This window comes from Leptopilina boulardi, unplaced genomic scaffold, assembly GCF_019393585.1.
Source record: "Leptopilina boulardi isolate dan_hultmark-lab unplaced genomic scaffold, ZJU_Lbou_2.1 LbouV2_330, whole genome shotgun sequence".
Lineage (NCBI taxonomy): Eukaryota > Metazoa > Arthropoda > Insecta > Hymenoptera > Figitidae > Leptopilina > Leptopilina boulardi.
Window position 1 is genome coordinate 2937775 of NW_026137897.1, and position 16474 is coordinate 2954248.

Below are 16474 nucleotides of genomic sequence, written 5' to 3' on the forward strand. Positions count from 1 at the left end.
GCAAAAAGTCATTTTCCCTACTTAAAAATTCAGGTAGAACCAGATATAATCCATTTGAAGTTAAATTACCATCAATTAATTAATTAACCTAAATTTACCTTTAGTATCACAAGATGATTGTGGGTTTTCAATTTCTTGAAATGCATCTTTAATGGCAGTCGGTTTTGACTTCAATAACTTAGCAACGAGAAATTTCAATTTATTTATTTGCTCTTGTTGATAGTCACGTTGCTCCGAAATTTGTTTAAAAGTTTGTTCTCTTTCTTTAGCCCTCCCTTGAAGTATGGAGCGTTGTTTTTGATAAAGTGCGACATATTCTCCTAAAAATTAGTTTTAATTTAGAAAAAAATATAGTCTACTTTATAAAATTTTACTAAATAGAAATTCGATAATTTGAAATTTGATAACACAAAAATTCTTATATTTTCAGTGTTAAGTAAAAATTTCCATAATCCATAATTATATTAAATAATTATCGTAAAAAACAAACCTATCGTCTCCGTTTCTTCTTGCAATTGCAGCACAAGATGCTCTAATTTTTGCTTTTCATCTGTAAGTTCAGCAACTCTGTCCATTGTTTCCTTAAATCTGTCTTCTAACTTTTTTATAAATTCAGGTATAATAAAATTTTTGTTGTCATATATATCAGTTTCAACTTTGAGAGATTGATCTAATTCATTTTGATTGGAAATAGTAGTTTGATTATTGGTGTTATTAGACTCAGTATTTTCCTTATTTTGTATTGCTGATTGTTTAATTTGTAAACTTAATTCTTCTTTCAGTAGTATATTTTCTCTTTGCAAATTTTCAATTAAATTCTGTAATTTTAAAATCGTAAATGTCATAACTTATTGAAATTACAATTTTTAATCGATTTTTTAATTTAAAGTAAAATTTTTAGAATACCTTAGCGCTATTAAGTTCTTGAAGCAAATCATTTGATTCAGAAGATTCATATTTTGTCATTTTAAAAGGAAGGTCAGTATTTTGTAGTTTTTCACTTTTCAAATTAATCAAAGCAGCGTCCTTCTCTTTTAATTGATTTTCTAAATCTTCCAATGTTGATTTATATGCAGTAAGTTCAATATTTAATTGTTTACACGAATTGCGCTCAGACTGAAGTTGTTCAGTTAAATCTAATTTATTATTGCTCTAACAAAAAATTTAAAGTTAGTATTATTAATATACTCGTATATCATTTATACTGATTAGTTTATTTTAAAATCTTACTAATAAAACAAATGCATCATGCATTTCGTCAAGCTGATGTTTGAGTTGTTGATTTTGATAAATTGCTCGAGAAGCTCCTAGCTGTTCGCTTTGAAGAGCTGTAGCTAGTGCTGATGCGTCTATACTGTCATTCTTTATATCTGGTAATTCTTGTAATTCCTTATTTAATGCTTCAATTTCAGCGTCCTTTAAACAATATTTAAGAAAGGTTAAAAAGGAAGTATGATTAAAACACCTAAAATAATTTAATAATAATGTAAAAATTTAAATATGTTTTAAATAGACACCAAGAACACTGTGACGTTGCCTTTTTGAAATTCTAAATTGTTTTTAAAAATATATCGTCACTTCTGTTCTGTTTCGACACATCCGTCTACCCCTTTTTCGAAGAAAGTTACCGAACTATTAAAATTATACGGAATTAATTTAAAAACCTGTCCTCAATTCTTATATCTAACCTAAAGATTGTCATTTGACAAATTTAATATTCTCATGATAAAGCAGCTCTGACATCTTAAGGAGTTTGAACTTAGCTAACTTTAAAATGATCCGTATGATCTTACTTTGGAAGGCCTTACCCGAAAGAGAATCAATCTGAATATTTTTTGAATTAAAAATGTTAATCTCAAATACTGATTTCCTAATGCTAATGTCTACATCCTCCGCTGCCTGCGATATGGCTAATGTGCGACTTATAGACATACTTTTCTCTACATAAGAAGCAGCTTGGGCTTTTACTACAGTTTGAAAACTTATAATCGACTTCACTGAAACACGCAGTCTGTCCGCAGCCTTACAAACTCTTTCTATGTGATTGTACACCAGGCACCGAACGACCATCACTATTTTTTTATTGGGCAACATATAAAGCCAATCCATATGCGTCCAAATTTCTCCAGCCTGTCCGGTCGGTGACTACAACCGTGAGCTTCACTCCTAATCGGTTGGGTCCTAGGACTGTCAGTTTCCAGCTTCCTGGCTTCTGGAGCACTTCCACCAACGCCTGTTGGACCTCTTCTTCCTAGGTAAGGAAATCCAGGTCGCGAATCTCCAGTGTGACGAGTCGATCAGTACGTCGGCATAGTTACTTCCTGTTGCAACTCGGATCACCATTGTAGATCCACTCGTCGCTTTCTTCTTATTAGTTTGCTTAGGATTCGGTGTTCTCAATCTTTTGTGACGAGGTGGCTCATCTTGCTATTTCTTCTTTGCATCGGCGTCAGTCCTTTCCGGACTGCCAGAGCTTTTTCTTCGTTTCTGCGCCTCTATGACTGTGCGTCGAAGCCGCTTCTCATGGATACGATCTCTTTTCGTATTTCGCTCTTCTCGGTTCATTTTCGCATTGCCTATAGCGCCACCAAGGTTGCTATCTCTATTATCTGCTAAGGCGTGCTTTGTATTTACTTCACTGACAAGATCCTTAAGAGTCTTAAGTCCGTCCTTAATAGTCATGTTGACATTGTTCTGGACTTTGCAAGACTTTACCGTTATGGCGATCTCCTCTTCGATGTTCTGAAGACACAGTTTCCTCCTGCCTAAGAATTCTTTATTCGACCACTCTTTGTCTTTATGAATGGACCAACTAATGTTTTCATTATAAATACACATTTATCGCTTGCACGCATATAAATCGTCACTAAAATTTATTGTGTGATAAAAGTGATTTTTTATCCGTTATATAAATATTTTATTCTAATTTTAGCACAGTGCAGTAAAGTAGATGTTAACGTTTTGGTACAAGCTGTTCAGGAGATACGATAACGATACGAAAGGTGGACGCTTTATTCCTAACTCGGCATAGGAATCGTGACAATGGATTGACTAGCGATTGAGGCTTTAATTTATTATAAATTTTATTAGCTCCGGAAATTTATTAACTCGCAAATTAGAATAGTTTTAATAAACTTTAACTTTTATTGATCAATGTAATACTAATTATAATTAGTATTACATTGATAATATAATAATAATTATATATAATAACATTATAATAATAATTATTATTATAATCGACAAATTAATTCCTTTTTGATGCAAGCGTACACCAATTTTATTTATCATTATTTATTTATTTAACAAACATATGAGGCAAAATTCCTGAAATGTCCGAACAAAAAATTAAAAGTTCTCGAATTTAATCCATACTTTTCTAAAATGTTGTTATTGTTGGTGAAAGTCTAAAAATCAATTATTATTGAATTTAATAAAATAGTTTTTGAATTACAACGTTTTTAATTTTTGACTTTTGAAAAAAAAATTTTTTTTTAATGTACAATATTTATAAGTAGAATGCATAAAAGTTAACATATATATAATGATTTTTAAAGCTTTTTTGACGAGCTACACGCTGTTAATAAATTTTTTTTTTAAAATAACATTTGACCTTGAGATTCAAGGTCAAAATGTTAATTTACGTTTATCTCAAAATCGGATTTTTTAAAATTATTTTTAACTATCTCAATGGAAAGCTTGACTAATTACCTACAAAACATGTAATTTTTAGAGTGGGATCTTTTAAAGTTTTTGAGATATTAATTAATTAATTAATTAATGTTTATAACAAATGAAATATATTACAAACGAATAAAGTTACCGTAATTCTGAAGTTAGTAATTATAAAGTTAACGTAATTTCGCATCCAACGAGCCCTATATGAAGTATTTTGGATAAGTAGATTGTTAATAAACAATTAGTTAACATTGCAATTGTTTATAACCAATCTACTTATCCAAAATACTTCATATAGGGCTCGTTGGATGCGGAATTAGCTTAACTTTCAATTGGTTAGTTTAGATTTATGATAACTTTATTTGTTTGTAAGATATTTCATTTTTTATTGTTATTTAACTAAAATTGAACAAAAATACTTAATATAGGGCTTTTGGATGCTTGTTGTTAGTAAAAAATAAAATATTTTACAAACAAATAAAGTTATGGTAATTCTGAACTTACCAATTGAAAGTTAAGGTAATTCCACATCCAACGAGCCCTATATAAAGTATTTTGGATAAGTAGATTGTTAATAAACAATTGCAATGTTAACTAATTGTTTATTAACGATCTACTTATCCAAAATACTTCATATAGGCCTCGTTGGATGCGGAATTACGTTAACTTTCAATTACTAACTTCAGAATTACGGTAACTTTATTCGTTTGTAAAATATTTCATTTGTTATAAACATTAATTAATTAATTAATTAATATCTCAAAAACTTTAAAAGATCCCACTCTGAAAATTACATATTTTGTAGGAAATTAGTCAAGCTTTCCATTGAGATAGTTAAAAATAATTTTAAAAAATCCGATTTTGAGATAAACGTATATTAATATTTTGACCTTGAATTTCAAGGTCAAATGTTATTTAAAAAAAAAATTTTATTAACAGCGTGTAGCTCGTCAAAAAAGCTTTAAAAATCATTATATATATGTTGACTTTTATGCATTCTACTTATAAATATTGTACATTGAAAAAAAATTTTTTTTTCAAAAGTCAAAAATTAAAAACGTTGTAATTCAAAAACTATTTTATTAAATTCAATAATAATTGATTTTTAGACTTTCACCAACAATAACAACATTTTAGAAAAGTATGGATTAAATTCGAGAACTTTTAATTTTTTGTTCGGACATTTCAGGAATTTTGCCTCATATACGGGCAACAGCCCTTGAGATACATGAGTATAGTAACAAATAATAATGATAAAATTATTCATTATTATTTAGTAACAAGCCACGTAATCTCGAGCAAAATATATTTTTGCTTGGTTCAAAAAAATCAATATGTAATATTTTGTAAAAGCATACTAAATCAGAATACAGAAAGCGAGCAGAAATTACCGGTATATTTAACTTATTTCTGATATTGGTATAATCATGACTGCGTCTGTCACAAGTATAAGTCATACCCAAGCAAAAAGATGCGAATCTAAGAAAGCGATTTTGTACACGATCAATACGCCTGATGTGCAAATCGTAATATGGAAACCAGATCAATGATGCAAATTCCAGAATTGATCTGACCAATGAAAAAAACAATACTTTTAACACTAAAGAATTTTTAAATAAATTAGCGTTTCTGGTGATAAAGCCAAGAACTTTTAGAGCTTTACTAATAGTAAAAGAAATGTGGTCGTTAAATGACAGATTTTCACTAAATTGAACGCCAAGATCACGTATCATATAAACCCTTGTAAGAGTAGCATCCCCAATGGAGTATTTGTGCCTGGTAATGATTTTTTTCCGTGATAAGGATAAAACAGAGCATTTATCCAAATTCAAATGAAAATTATTACCTTCACACCAAGTCAACACACCGTCCAAACCTGACTGGAGCAACTCATAATCTTCATGAGCATGAATCACTTTTATAATTATCATCATAATTAAAATTTTTGGTTGCTAAAGGTGTTAATAATTTTTAAACAAAAAATAAGTATAATTACCTTTTGATTCAAGGCAAGCTGAAGAGATTCTTGTTCCAATACAAGATTGTCTATGTTTTTTGTTAGCATTTCCACTTTATGTTCTAATAATGGTTTAAAAGATTCTACTTGTTCTCTTTCATGCTGCAATTGTTGTTCCATTTGCAACAATTTTTGAACATAATCTTTCTCTCTGGCTTCTAGTTCTTCAATGCGGTTATGACATTGATTTAACTACAATTAATTGTTTTCAATTAGTCGTTTTATTAAACAATTGCTAGAATTGAAAGTGATAAATACAAGCCTAGTAACTGTAAACTATTCAAAAAAATTGTGATCAAATATGGAATAATATTGAATTTAAAGAAAATCAAAAGTTTATTTTTCCCAACAACATTCTACATATTTGAATTCCTTTCGATTTTCCAAATTGTATAAAACAACATTTGTATTTTTATATATTTTTATTTATATAATTTTAAAAATTAGTGTACTGACCTCTGTTTTAACACACCTAAGACGCTCATCTGACTGTTCCAAATAGCTTTTATATTGTATATTAGCTTCATCTTTTTCATGACTTAATGCAGATAAATTATCCTTTAATTGTGCCAATTGTTGTTCATATACTATAACAGCTTGGCGATCATTTTCTAAACTTTGTAGTTGATCTGAAGTGGATATTAACTGTCAAAGAATTTAAAAATGTTAACATCTTCAGAAACTCAAATTAAACTCAATTAACTCAACTCTAATTAAAATATTCTTTTATCATTAAAAAATTTTAAAAAAGAAAAATATAATAATTTTACCTGTCGTATTTTTATTTCATTTAGAGAGAGCAGGCCATTTTTTTCCTGTAATTCCTGTTGAACACTTGATAAATTTGTGTTGCTTAAATTTAACTTTTGCTTAAGTTCAGAGCATTCTAGTTCTAGACCTTCCTTATCTTTCCTACAATAATCAAATTTATTATGAACATTTTTTTAATATAATACATTTATGAACTACGTAATACGGGATTAAATTTCTAAAATGTTTAGGCTGAAAATTTAAATTTATCGAATTTAGTCCAAACTTTGACAAAATGTCATGGTTAGCGAAATCTAAATATCATATACTATTGAATTTGATAAAATATATTTTGGAAATATGTTATCAAATTCAATAATATTTGGTGTTTAGACTTCAAGTAACCATAATAACATTTCTAGTGAATTTTTGCCTCGGACGTTTCAGAAATATTTCTCTATATTTATAGTATACCTTAAGCTAGAACAATCATCCATCAATTTTTCATAATTTTGCTGCAATAATTGATAAGTTCCATTTATTTCCTCATGATTTTTTTTGTATAAAGTAGATTCCTTCTCGTGCTCAATCATTTCAAATTGACGAGATTTTAATTGTTTGTTAAGATCTTCAATCAATTCTGAAATAATATTTTGATTTCAAAAAAAAAGCTTTTGTCTTTTACAGGGTGTTGAGTAACTTTGGAAAAAAAATAATTTAAAATTGTAACCATCACTACGAGTTAATGAATTTAAATCGCAATTTGACGTTTTAACAGCTCTGCTTTTGTTTAATAAGTTCCATAATGGATGGCGTTAGAAGCTGTAATGATCGGGGGTTTTTAAAACAAAAGGATCCGCTGGCCGAATAGAAAGGGTACTTGTTCACTTAATTCTTATATGTGGCGTGAAGCGCCATGTATGTTTTGATTAATTTTGGAACAAATTCTTACTATGATCTAGAGGAGAGCTGTAGTCATTAACGAGTGCTTATTTGAACCTTCGAAAGAGAATACATTGTTTGAATAAAAGAATAATAAAAATATAAGAAACTGAATTTAGCTAACGTCGCGCTTAATCGCTGATGTTCGGTTGGTCGATCACAGTGCTCTCTACACTAATGTCCTGGACATTTTCCTCTCTATAGAATGCGTAGCTACCTTTAACATAACGCGGTCGCGTTTATCCGGAGGTTTTCCCAATAAATTATTATCTTAGATGTGAATGTAAATTATATTACGGGAAACGAAAACTAGGGCGTGCACTCAGAGGTAATTGACTCCAGTAAAAACTAGAAGGAAGTCTATTAGGATGAAGGATTAGGTATGTACCAGATAATCTTGCCTGTCGTGAACTAGGAACATCTACGAACTTTCTTGGGGAAATATCTTAAACCAGGTGACACCCTGAGTCAAAGATACGTCCCTCAGCTTCGCTTGTAGGTGAAAGAGATGCTCCTCTACTTATCAAGGGCGGTCTCTACATCCTGTCGCAGAAGCTCCTACAGAAGACGTACGTCTCCTACCGGAGACGGTACTCTAGGATCTTGGTTATAACGTCATACTCGCATCCTCTCGCAGACGCTCTTACAGAAAGATCGCAAGGATGACATTCTAGGTAATACGAAGGTATTTTCATAAACTCTCGTAGAAGCTCCTAAGAGAGATCGTGAAAACGAAGAACAAAGAAGTCAAGGAGGTTCTCTTGACGCGGTGGCTCCCACAGTCAAGAATACCCTCCTTTGCTCTACCTGTATTCAATGAGAAGCTCCTCAACCAAATACAGGTAGCCAGGAGTAAAATTGGTTTCAGTTAGTCAAGAGTAGCTCCTCCAGGCGAGTCGGAAGGCAACTGAGGGAAAAGGTGCGAGTCGCCAGGTATATGTCTGTCACTGGCAGCTAGATGACAGTGTGTGGTGGTGGAGGAGTGACACTACTAGTTAAGCTGTCTACTTTTTCTCTCTTCGCCGGGCGACTATACTACGATATCTCTATCATTATAAAGTTTAATTTGGAATGTAGTGTAAATGGGACTTTAATCGGATGTACAGTTTTGTCTTTAGGTCTAATAATTGTTCACGCCCCACCTTTCCTTAATATTAATAAAAAATTAAATTTCAAAATGTTTCATTACCAGTTTTTTGCTTAATTATTGCATAGCATTGATCAACAGTTGCTTTTAATTCAGCTTTTTCCGCAACTAAAATTCCAGTAGTGTGCGTGTGGAGCTGAATCTGTTGCTTTAGAGGGTTAATTTCTTGTATAATTTTGTTTGTACTCTCTGCATTATTTGCAGCTATAATCGCTTCCATTTCCGAAATTCTGCAACTCTGATAAATATTTATATATTTTTATTTTCGTTAACATTTAAAGGAGTTAAGAAATTTTTTCTTAAACTGCGAAGTTATTATAAAAAAACATTCCTAGTGAAGAAAGTAAATAAATAATTTATGTAGGTTTTGTAATGATTAAGATATCCTCCTTAGTGTTATTTGATACTTACATATCGACTAACTTGGTCATGCAGCTCACTAATAAGATTTGCCTGTTCTTGAAGACAGTTAGTTAAGAATTTATTTTTGTCTATTAAGTTATTCATGGTTGTTGCTTCATTAAATTCATTAACATCAGTCAACACTTGTGCAACTGAAGAAGCCATTTGTAACAGATTTTCTTTTTGTAGAAGCGAAGAATCGTATAAATTGTCCATAGTGTTTCTATCCTCATTATTAATATCTTTTAAAGAAGTATTAGAACTAATAATAGCGCTTGAATCATTGGATTCACTAATTTTGGTTATATTACATGAATCATTATTCTGAGGACGTAATACGCTTTCTTCACTTACTACAGATTGAACCGATTGAAAATTATCTACGGTATTATTTGTGTGGTATATAAAATCATTTGCAGAAGTAAAATTACTGTTACTCTCTATAATTTGAGGTGGATATTTTTCGTCTTTCACATAATTTACATTCACAGAAGTAAATTCAGGTGAATTTATATTTTCAACAAGTTTCTCAGATGAAAGTGAATTATTTTCACAGTTTTCAGTTTCAAAATTAATGTTATCACACTGAAAATAAAATTTTAATATATATAAGTAATTGAATACTAAGAATGTATTAATTGTTTAGAAAGCGTTCACAAATTATGTAACATTGAACAGAGGGGAGGTGTTTGTTATAGGGTGCCTACTGAAAATCTACTTTCTATTTTTATTCCACTTAATCAGTTAGTTAATTAATAATTAATAACTTCATTATTAAAATTTCTGCCCTTTCTTTGGTAGTTTGTTAAAGTTAGGCGCCATAAATGTTTATTAAAGAAATATCTATTGCAAATTTTGGAATCATTAGATAATTAGATCAATATTTATTTATTTCATCACTTACATCAGCGATCCAAATGTATTAACAATTTTTTTTAAATTAATATTTTATTAAAAAAATGAAACATTTTTAATCTTAGATGATTTTAGGCTCACAATTTAAAAAATATATTTAAGAAACATGTTTGGGTTTCTTACTACAGCAATGTTACAGAAATAGTGGTGCTTTAAGGAAGACTGTCATCATCCAAATCATGGATTATATTCAGTTATTTTTGCTGTATAATATAAAGCAATGGCAATTCCTAAATAAATAAAAATATACATATAAATGTTTCCTTACCTTCGTAAAATGTTCTTTTGTGGCTTCATTATTATTCTTTGCATATTCATTATTTGGATATTCACTACCTTGATGTCTGTGACTATTATCTTTTTTGAAAAGTTGATACTGTTTCAACTATAAATAAAATTAATATATAAAGAATTAAAAATTTAATAAAACAATTAAAATTTTTTAATTGTATTTTTTATTTTACTTATTTATTAGTCTATTATTTGTTTATACAGAATTTATTTTTATTTTTTTATTTTTAATTCTTCTCTTTTGAAAGACTCCTTGAAGAGGAAAACAATTCGATTTCGAAACGTTGGAGTAAAATATTTTTTTAACGTATTTGTTCGAATGTCTTCGTTTTATTTCTCCTTTAATGAAAGTACCCTATTGGGTAAAAAAAAACCATAAGGATTCTTATAAAAAAACCATATGGGAAATTTAAAACTAGGTTGTACACCCCTTGATGCAATATGCCCATCCATTTTCTTCTGAATTTAACCTTAAATGTCTGAAAATTGGACATCTTGTCTTAAATATCCAGAAATATGAAATTTTCAAAAACCAACACCAGATTCGTAATCAGCGACCCCAAAAACCCCCCGAGTAATGAATTTTGAGCAAATTAAATTGAATAATAAACTATTTTTTAAAGAGTCCCATAAAAACCCCCAAAAATGCAAAATCAGGGAAAAATAGTTAGAAAATGTTTATTCATATTTTTTATAGTGTTGTTAGACCATTGTGAAGACCGAAAAGCAGACCCATTTTTAAGAATTTTTTTCAAGAACAGAATAAAATGAATTAAAAAATCAATTATATATTATTTTTAAGTACATATTAAACTATTAAAAAATTTTTTTCAAAAGGTAAAAAAATTAAAATGGCGGCGCTGATAGTTGATCCACAAAAACCCTTCTTTTATGCATAGGTGTACGGTTGGTAGAAAATCTTTTTCAGTTTTTGACTTAGAACAAAAAACCAAATTTTTTCTTAATTTCTAACTCAAAATCTATAGAAGAATGTTATCTTGAAGCTGTAAACCAATTTTTAGCTAATTTGTTTAAAAATTGTACGAGAAAAGTTACCGGCCAGTTTGAAAAACTTGGTTTTGAGAAAAACGCGTAAACGCATGTCTCTATGATATACAGAATCGTATATTTGGCACCGCGCGGATGTAAAATTTAAGCTTTTAAAAATATTTCACCTCTATAATGATTACACAGGCACACAAAAAATAAAAAACTGTTTTGCCGAGACACTACACTATTATCTTTCCATGTATTTTTTGCCCACTGAATCCGAATTCGAAGTCAGAATTGTCAGATTGATTTTTATTTTTGAAATAAACTCAAAAAACTGCTCAGAAAGAAAAATTAAATCAAAAAGTTAAAAAATTTTGAATGTCACTGCGATAGTGTAATTCCATGTATTTTTTGCCGTTGAATCCGAATTCAAAGTCAGAATTGATAGATTCGCTCAAAATTTTGAGATAATTATAAAAAAAAAAAAACTCTTCAAAAAATTTTTAATTTAAAACTTAATTTTCCACAATTGTTTAAACAATTTAATTTTTTTAATTAATTTTATCTATAATTGAAAAAACTAATGTGAAGACTATTATATTCACAAACTTTTAAATACCCGTGTAGAAAATAAAAACTGGTCCTAGCTTGGTCCTATCTATTTTGCCCTATTATTAACTAGGTCCAAGTTTGGCATTCTAGCCTGGTCCTACAATGGTTTGTGATGCGATTTTAGCCTGGTCCTAACTTGGGTGCCTAGTTAAGACCAGTTTTATTAATAAATAATAAATAATTTAAAAAATTAATTTTAACCACAATTAATACTAACTTTCTAGAAGGAATATCCTGTAAGTTTTAAATTAAACTCTAAGAGTTGAATTAAAATTTGAACCCTATGGGAATCGAACCCTAGTCACATGACCTAAGAGACCTAACGAACGCTTTAACGACCGCGGCTACCGAACCTAATTAGATATTTTTATTTTATTTGTCTATATAAATTTTGCAGTATATTTTTTTAATTCCATTTTACAAAAATACTTGAAATCATCCAGAACTTTTCCTGTAAGTGTTTTATGTTGTTAAAAAATGGATTTAAAAAATTATATTGCATTGTTTAATTGTTTAAACAATTTATTGTTATTTATATTAACTTTGTTTGTATAGTGCACCTAGAAAGATGCAGCTTCTTCCTAATTTTACAATTATCATTTAATTTAATTTAATTCAAAAATTGTTTAAACAATTTATTGTTATTATTTATTAAATTTTTTGTAGTGTACCTAGAAAGATGCAGCTTTTTCCTAATTTTATAATTTATCAAGTTTATATTACTCTATCTGATAAATTACAAAATTAAGAAAAAACTTCATCTTTCTAGGTTTACAAAAAAAGTTAAATAATAACTATTATAACTTTATATTTTGTTTGCTAAATTGCAAAAATAGAAAAAAAACACTGCATTTTTCTAGGAAAATTATGAAAAATGTTGATAAATAGAAACAATTATTTGTTTAAACAATTTAACATAATATAGAATAAGGATTTTCCCTTCCGGAATGTTTAATAAAAAGTTTAGAAAAATTCGATCCTTGGAAGGAATAAAATAACATAAAAATGTATGTTATTAATGTTGTTTATTGTCACAAAACAAGAGAAACGACGTTTCGATGACTTGGTTCGTCATCATCTTCAGGTTAAATCAATAATTAGTTGAACCGTTACATCTTAGCGTTAGAAAATTTTTTTTTTCTGAGCAAAATATAATTTTCTAACGCTAAGATGTAACGGTTCAACTAACTATTGATTTAACCTGAAGATGATGACGAACCAAGTCATCGAAACGTCGTTTCTCTTGTTTTGTGACAATAAACAACATTAATAACATACATTTTTATGTTATTTTATTCCTTCCAAGGATCGCATTTTTCTCAACTTTTAATTTAACATAATAGTTGTTGCAAATTTAATTCTATATTTTATTTTATTTATAACCTTTAAATTAATAACTACTAAGAGAAGGTAACAAATTTATAAAATTGTGCTACTGTCTTTGTGTATTTAAAAAAGTCATAAATTATGAACAATAAATTGTTTAAACAAATAAAAATTCAACAAAATATTTTTGAAATATATTATTTGGCAATATGTATATAACAATTAAATAAATTAACAAGTATAACTATGCTGCCGTGTTTTCTAAAAACTTAGGTAACTGCAGAATGAAAGATTTCGAGAAAAACGCGAAAAACTGTTTAAACTTCATTGATATGTACCGCAAAGCTTAATTAAAATTTTTAAATGCCGTTTTGTTCCTTCGATTCGTCTAAATTTATTCTTTTTAATTATGTAAAAATAAATGTTGTATTTGTTTAAACATTCAATAAATTATTAAAAATGTAGTTACCGGTATGCTGATTCGAGGGTCGTCGCACGAGAAACTTAGGTAACTGGTAGTTACTTGGTCCCTCGTGCTACGAGCGCCCGTATTAGGCCTTTCGTCGCACAGAAAACTTAGGTAACTACAGGGAATATATAAGAATTTTCATCTTTCTTGGCAAAAAATAGTAAAAATATATTAAATAATAAACTATAATTATTTAATAAGCTGCGAAAGTTGTCACTATAATTGTTGTTTTTTACATATATTTAATTTTATGGTTAAATTTATTTTAATTATACAATATTACAGTCAAATATTGTATTAACTCAGAATATATTAAATAATAATATAAAATAAAATAAAATACATAAATTAAATTAAATTAAAAAATAGTAAAAATATATTAAATAATTATATGAAATAAAATAAAATAAAAAAAATAAAGTGTAATTATTTAATAAGATGCGAAAGTTATCATTATAATTATTCTTTTTTACAAATATTAAACTATATGATTGAATTTATTTTAATTATACAATATTAAAGTCAAATTATTGTAGGTATTAAATCAGAATAAGGCGTTCCAAAAAAAAATAACAGACAATTGATACTGCAGTAAATATATTTATCATAAAAATAAAAAATGTTATTACTGAATATTACTTCATTTTCTTAATTTATTAATGCTTTTATGTTATTTATTAAAATTAATACTTAATTTTTCAATAATTGATAAATTATTATTTAGGTATAATTATATATATTATATATATAGTATTGGAGTTTTTTATTTTATTATTTATTGTTATTATAAATTATTAATTGCAGAAAAAACATAGCAATTTTAAAGTATTGTAGAAGATTTTGCAGTTTCTTGGTCCTTCAAATTACGATCCTCCTTTTTCGAGGCCTCGTCGCATGGGAAACTTAGGTAACTACAGTGCTCTGATCGCACTCTGTAGTTACCTAAGTTTTCCATTCGACGAGGGCTCGAAAAATGAGGTCCGTGTTTTGAGAAACTAAGGCACTGTGCAGTTACCTAAGTTCTTCAAATCACGACCTACAAAATACGTCACAACACCCAAAGACACCCAAGTTTTTATAGCAGTTACCTAAGTTTCTCAAATTATCACACGGAGAGAAAAATCTGCCTTTTATATAGTATGAAATAGATTGCTGCTATTTTTCTTTAAACTTTTCATACTAATAGAGCAAAGATTTGAGAATTTTTAGCATGAAACTTGTCTATGCTAATAAAGTTTGTCATATAGCCTCTTATTACATACTTATTATACTTTTAATCCAACGGCGCCATGCGAAGATCGCACATAACATCATCCTACTATGTTTGCATAAGTTCTATGCTTTTTCGGGGATAGACTCTTGCAACTGGCGATTAGGCCAGTTCCAATTAAGTAAAGGTGGGCGTGGCCTAATCAAGCTCACCGTGGATGTTAATTTAAGCGATTAAAAACAATTTCAAAATCGCCCTCGAGAGATCTTTTAAAATTTATTGATGAGTGTTTAAAAAAAAATTCTAAAATCCATTAAGATTTGTAAGCTGTAGACTATTTTAAGCCACGTTGTATTATAATATTTTGTCCCACTGTGCAATGTGTTTATAATGAACACACAAGTAAACTTGGCTGCGGATATTTTTTAATTATGTTAGAGAATGTCGTCATTATAAAATATAAGCTGGACAGATTCACCCAACATATTTTATGAAGTAATGATGATAATATTTATTCGAAAAAAAAAATACAAGTGTCAGACTATCAGTACTTTATGAAATTATCCACGTTTACCAATTAATAAATCTTTAAAACAATTTATTCTGCCATATAAAGTCCGACATGTTTTTGAGGTTAGAAAAAAAATTATAATATAATAAAGAAAATCTGATTTCAGATTCGTATTTTGAGTTTCAAAATACTTAGGGAGGTCTTGTCTAAGGTTTCATTATTTTGTGGGGACGTGTTAAGAAGTAAATTTAAAAACGTACCTTCTTGCGTGCAGCACATAATTTTTCTTTATCCATCTTGAAAATTTAATTATTTCCAAGATTCCGAGAAATTACTGTTACATAAAAATAGATTGTAGAATTTACAATGTTAATTGTAATCCTAATGTTGTAGAAAATGTGAAATGTTGGACATTTTACACATTTTCTAATATAGGTTATGACCACGAAGTACTACACGTACATAAGTTCATTTTCATGACAGATCCAAAAGTTGAATCAGGGCGCTTCCACAATCACATGTAGTCCTAAAGACAGTAAATTACGTCAAGAAGAGAAAGAAGATTACGGTAATTTACCGGTAAATTACCGGATCGTTTTTTCTCTGAGAATTTATGAGAATTTTTACTTGTACTTTTATCCTTGTCTGACACGTGCGTTGTCATGACAACGTGTATGACGAGGATAAAAGTACAGACATATGTTCCTGACTGTACAATTATTATTATAATGAAAAATATCTTTGTTACAATATATAATATATATATATTAATATATTAATATTGATATAATATTACATTATTATATTGAATCAGGTACATTTATATGCCTGCACTTTTATCCTTGTCTAACACACATGTTGCCATGACGACGCACGTGTTAGACAATGATAAAAGTGCAGGCATATAAGGTTATTCAAGTTGGGTGGGGGAAAGCCAAGATGGTTGCTTGCTGGTGCACCTATCAGCCTATCAGCAAGCAACCATCTTGGCTTTCCCCCACCCAACTTGAATAACCTTATACCCTACCGAAAGAGTGGTACTGGAATGGTACTGAATTGGACTTGGCTTGAGTTCCACTTCAGTACCACTACCTGATAACCCATAAGAAGACATTTTTAAAGTACTTTAACAATAGTTTTAAAGGTATATAAGATCAACAAACCGTCTCTCGCGAAATACGTGTAAAACAGCAAAAAAAAACATAATAGTT

At 29.0% G+C, this 16474-nt stretch overlaps 1 protein-coding gene across 2 annotated transcripts in view; it reads right to left on the reverse strand.

The window, feature by feature from the left end:
• LOC127285112 (golgin subfamily A member 2) overlaps nucleotides 1–15770 on the reverse strand; it is a 29922-nt gene extending 14152 nt beyond the window's left edge. For both annotated transcript variants that reach the window (XR_007843563.1, XM_051310930.1), the window contains exons 1-12: nucleotides 15524–15770; nucleotides 10120–10236; nucleotides 8946–9521; nucleotides 8577–8772; nucleotides 6920–7085; nucleotides 6466–6607; nucleotides 6152–6340; nucleotides 5675–5887; nucleotides 1231–1416; nucleotides 907–1152; nucleotides 491–818; nucleotides 99–320 (exon numbers count right to left, since the gene is read on the reverse strand). Coding sequence is in view for 1 of the 2 variants with exons in the window: in XM_051310930.1 (XP_051166887.1) it covers nucleotides 99–320; nucleotides 491–818; nucleotides 907–1152; nucleotides 1231–1416; nucleotides 5675–5887; nucleotides 6152–6340; nucleotides 6466–6607; nucleotides 6920–7085; nucleotides 8577–8772; nucleotides 8946–9521; nucleotides 10120–10236; nucleotides 15524–15559 (2617 nt within the window). In the remaining variant the exon portion in view is untranslated. The remainder of the gene's footprint in view (nucleotides 1–98; nucleotides 321–490; nucleotides 819–906; nucleotides 1153–1230; nucleotides 1417–5674; nucleotides 5888–6151; nucleotides 6341–6465; nucleotides 6608–6919; nucleotides 7086–8576; nucleotides 8773–8945; nucleotides 9522–10119; nucleotides 10237–15523) is intronic.
• Between the last annotated feature and the right edge of the window lie 704 nt (nucleotides 15771–16474).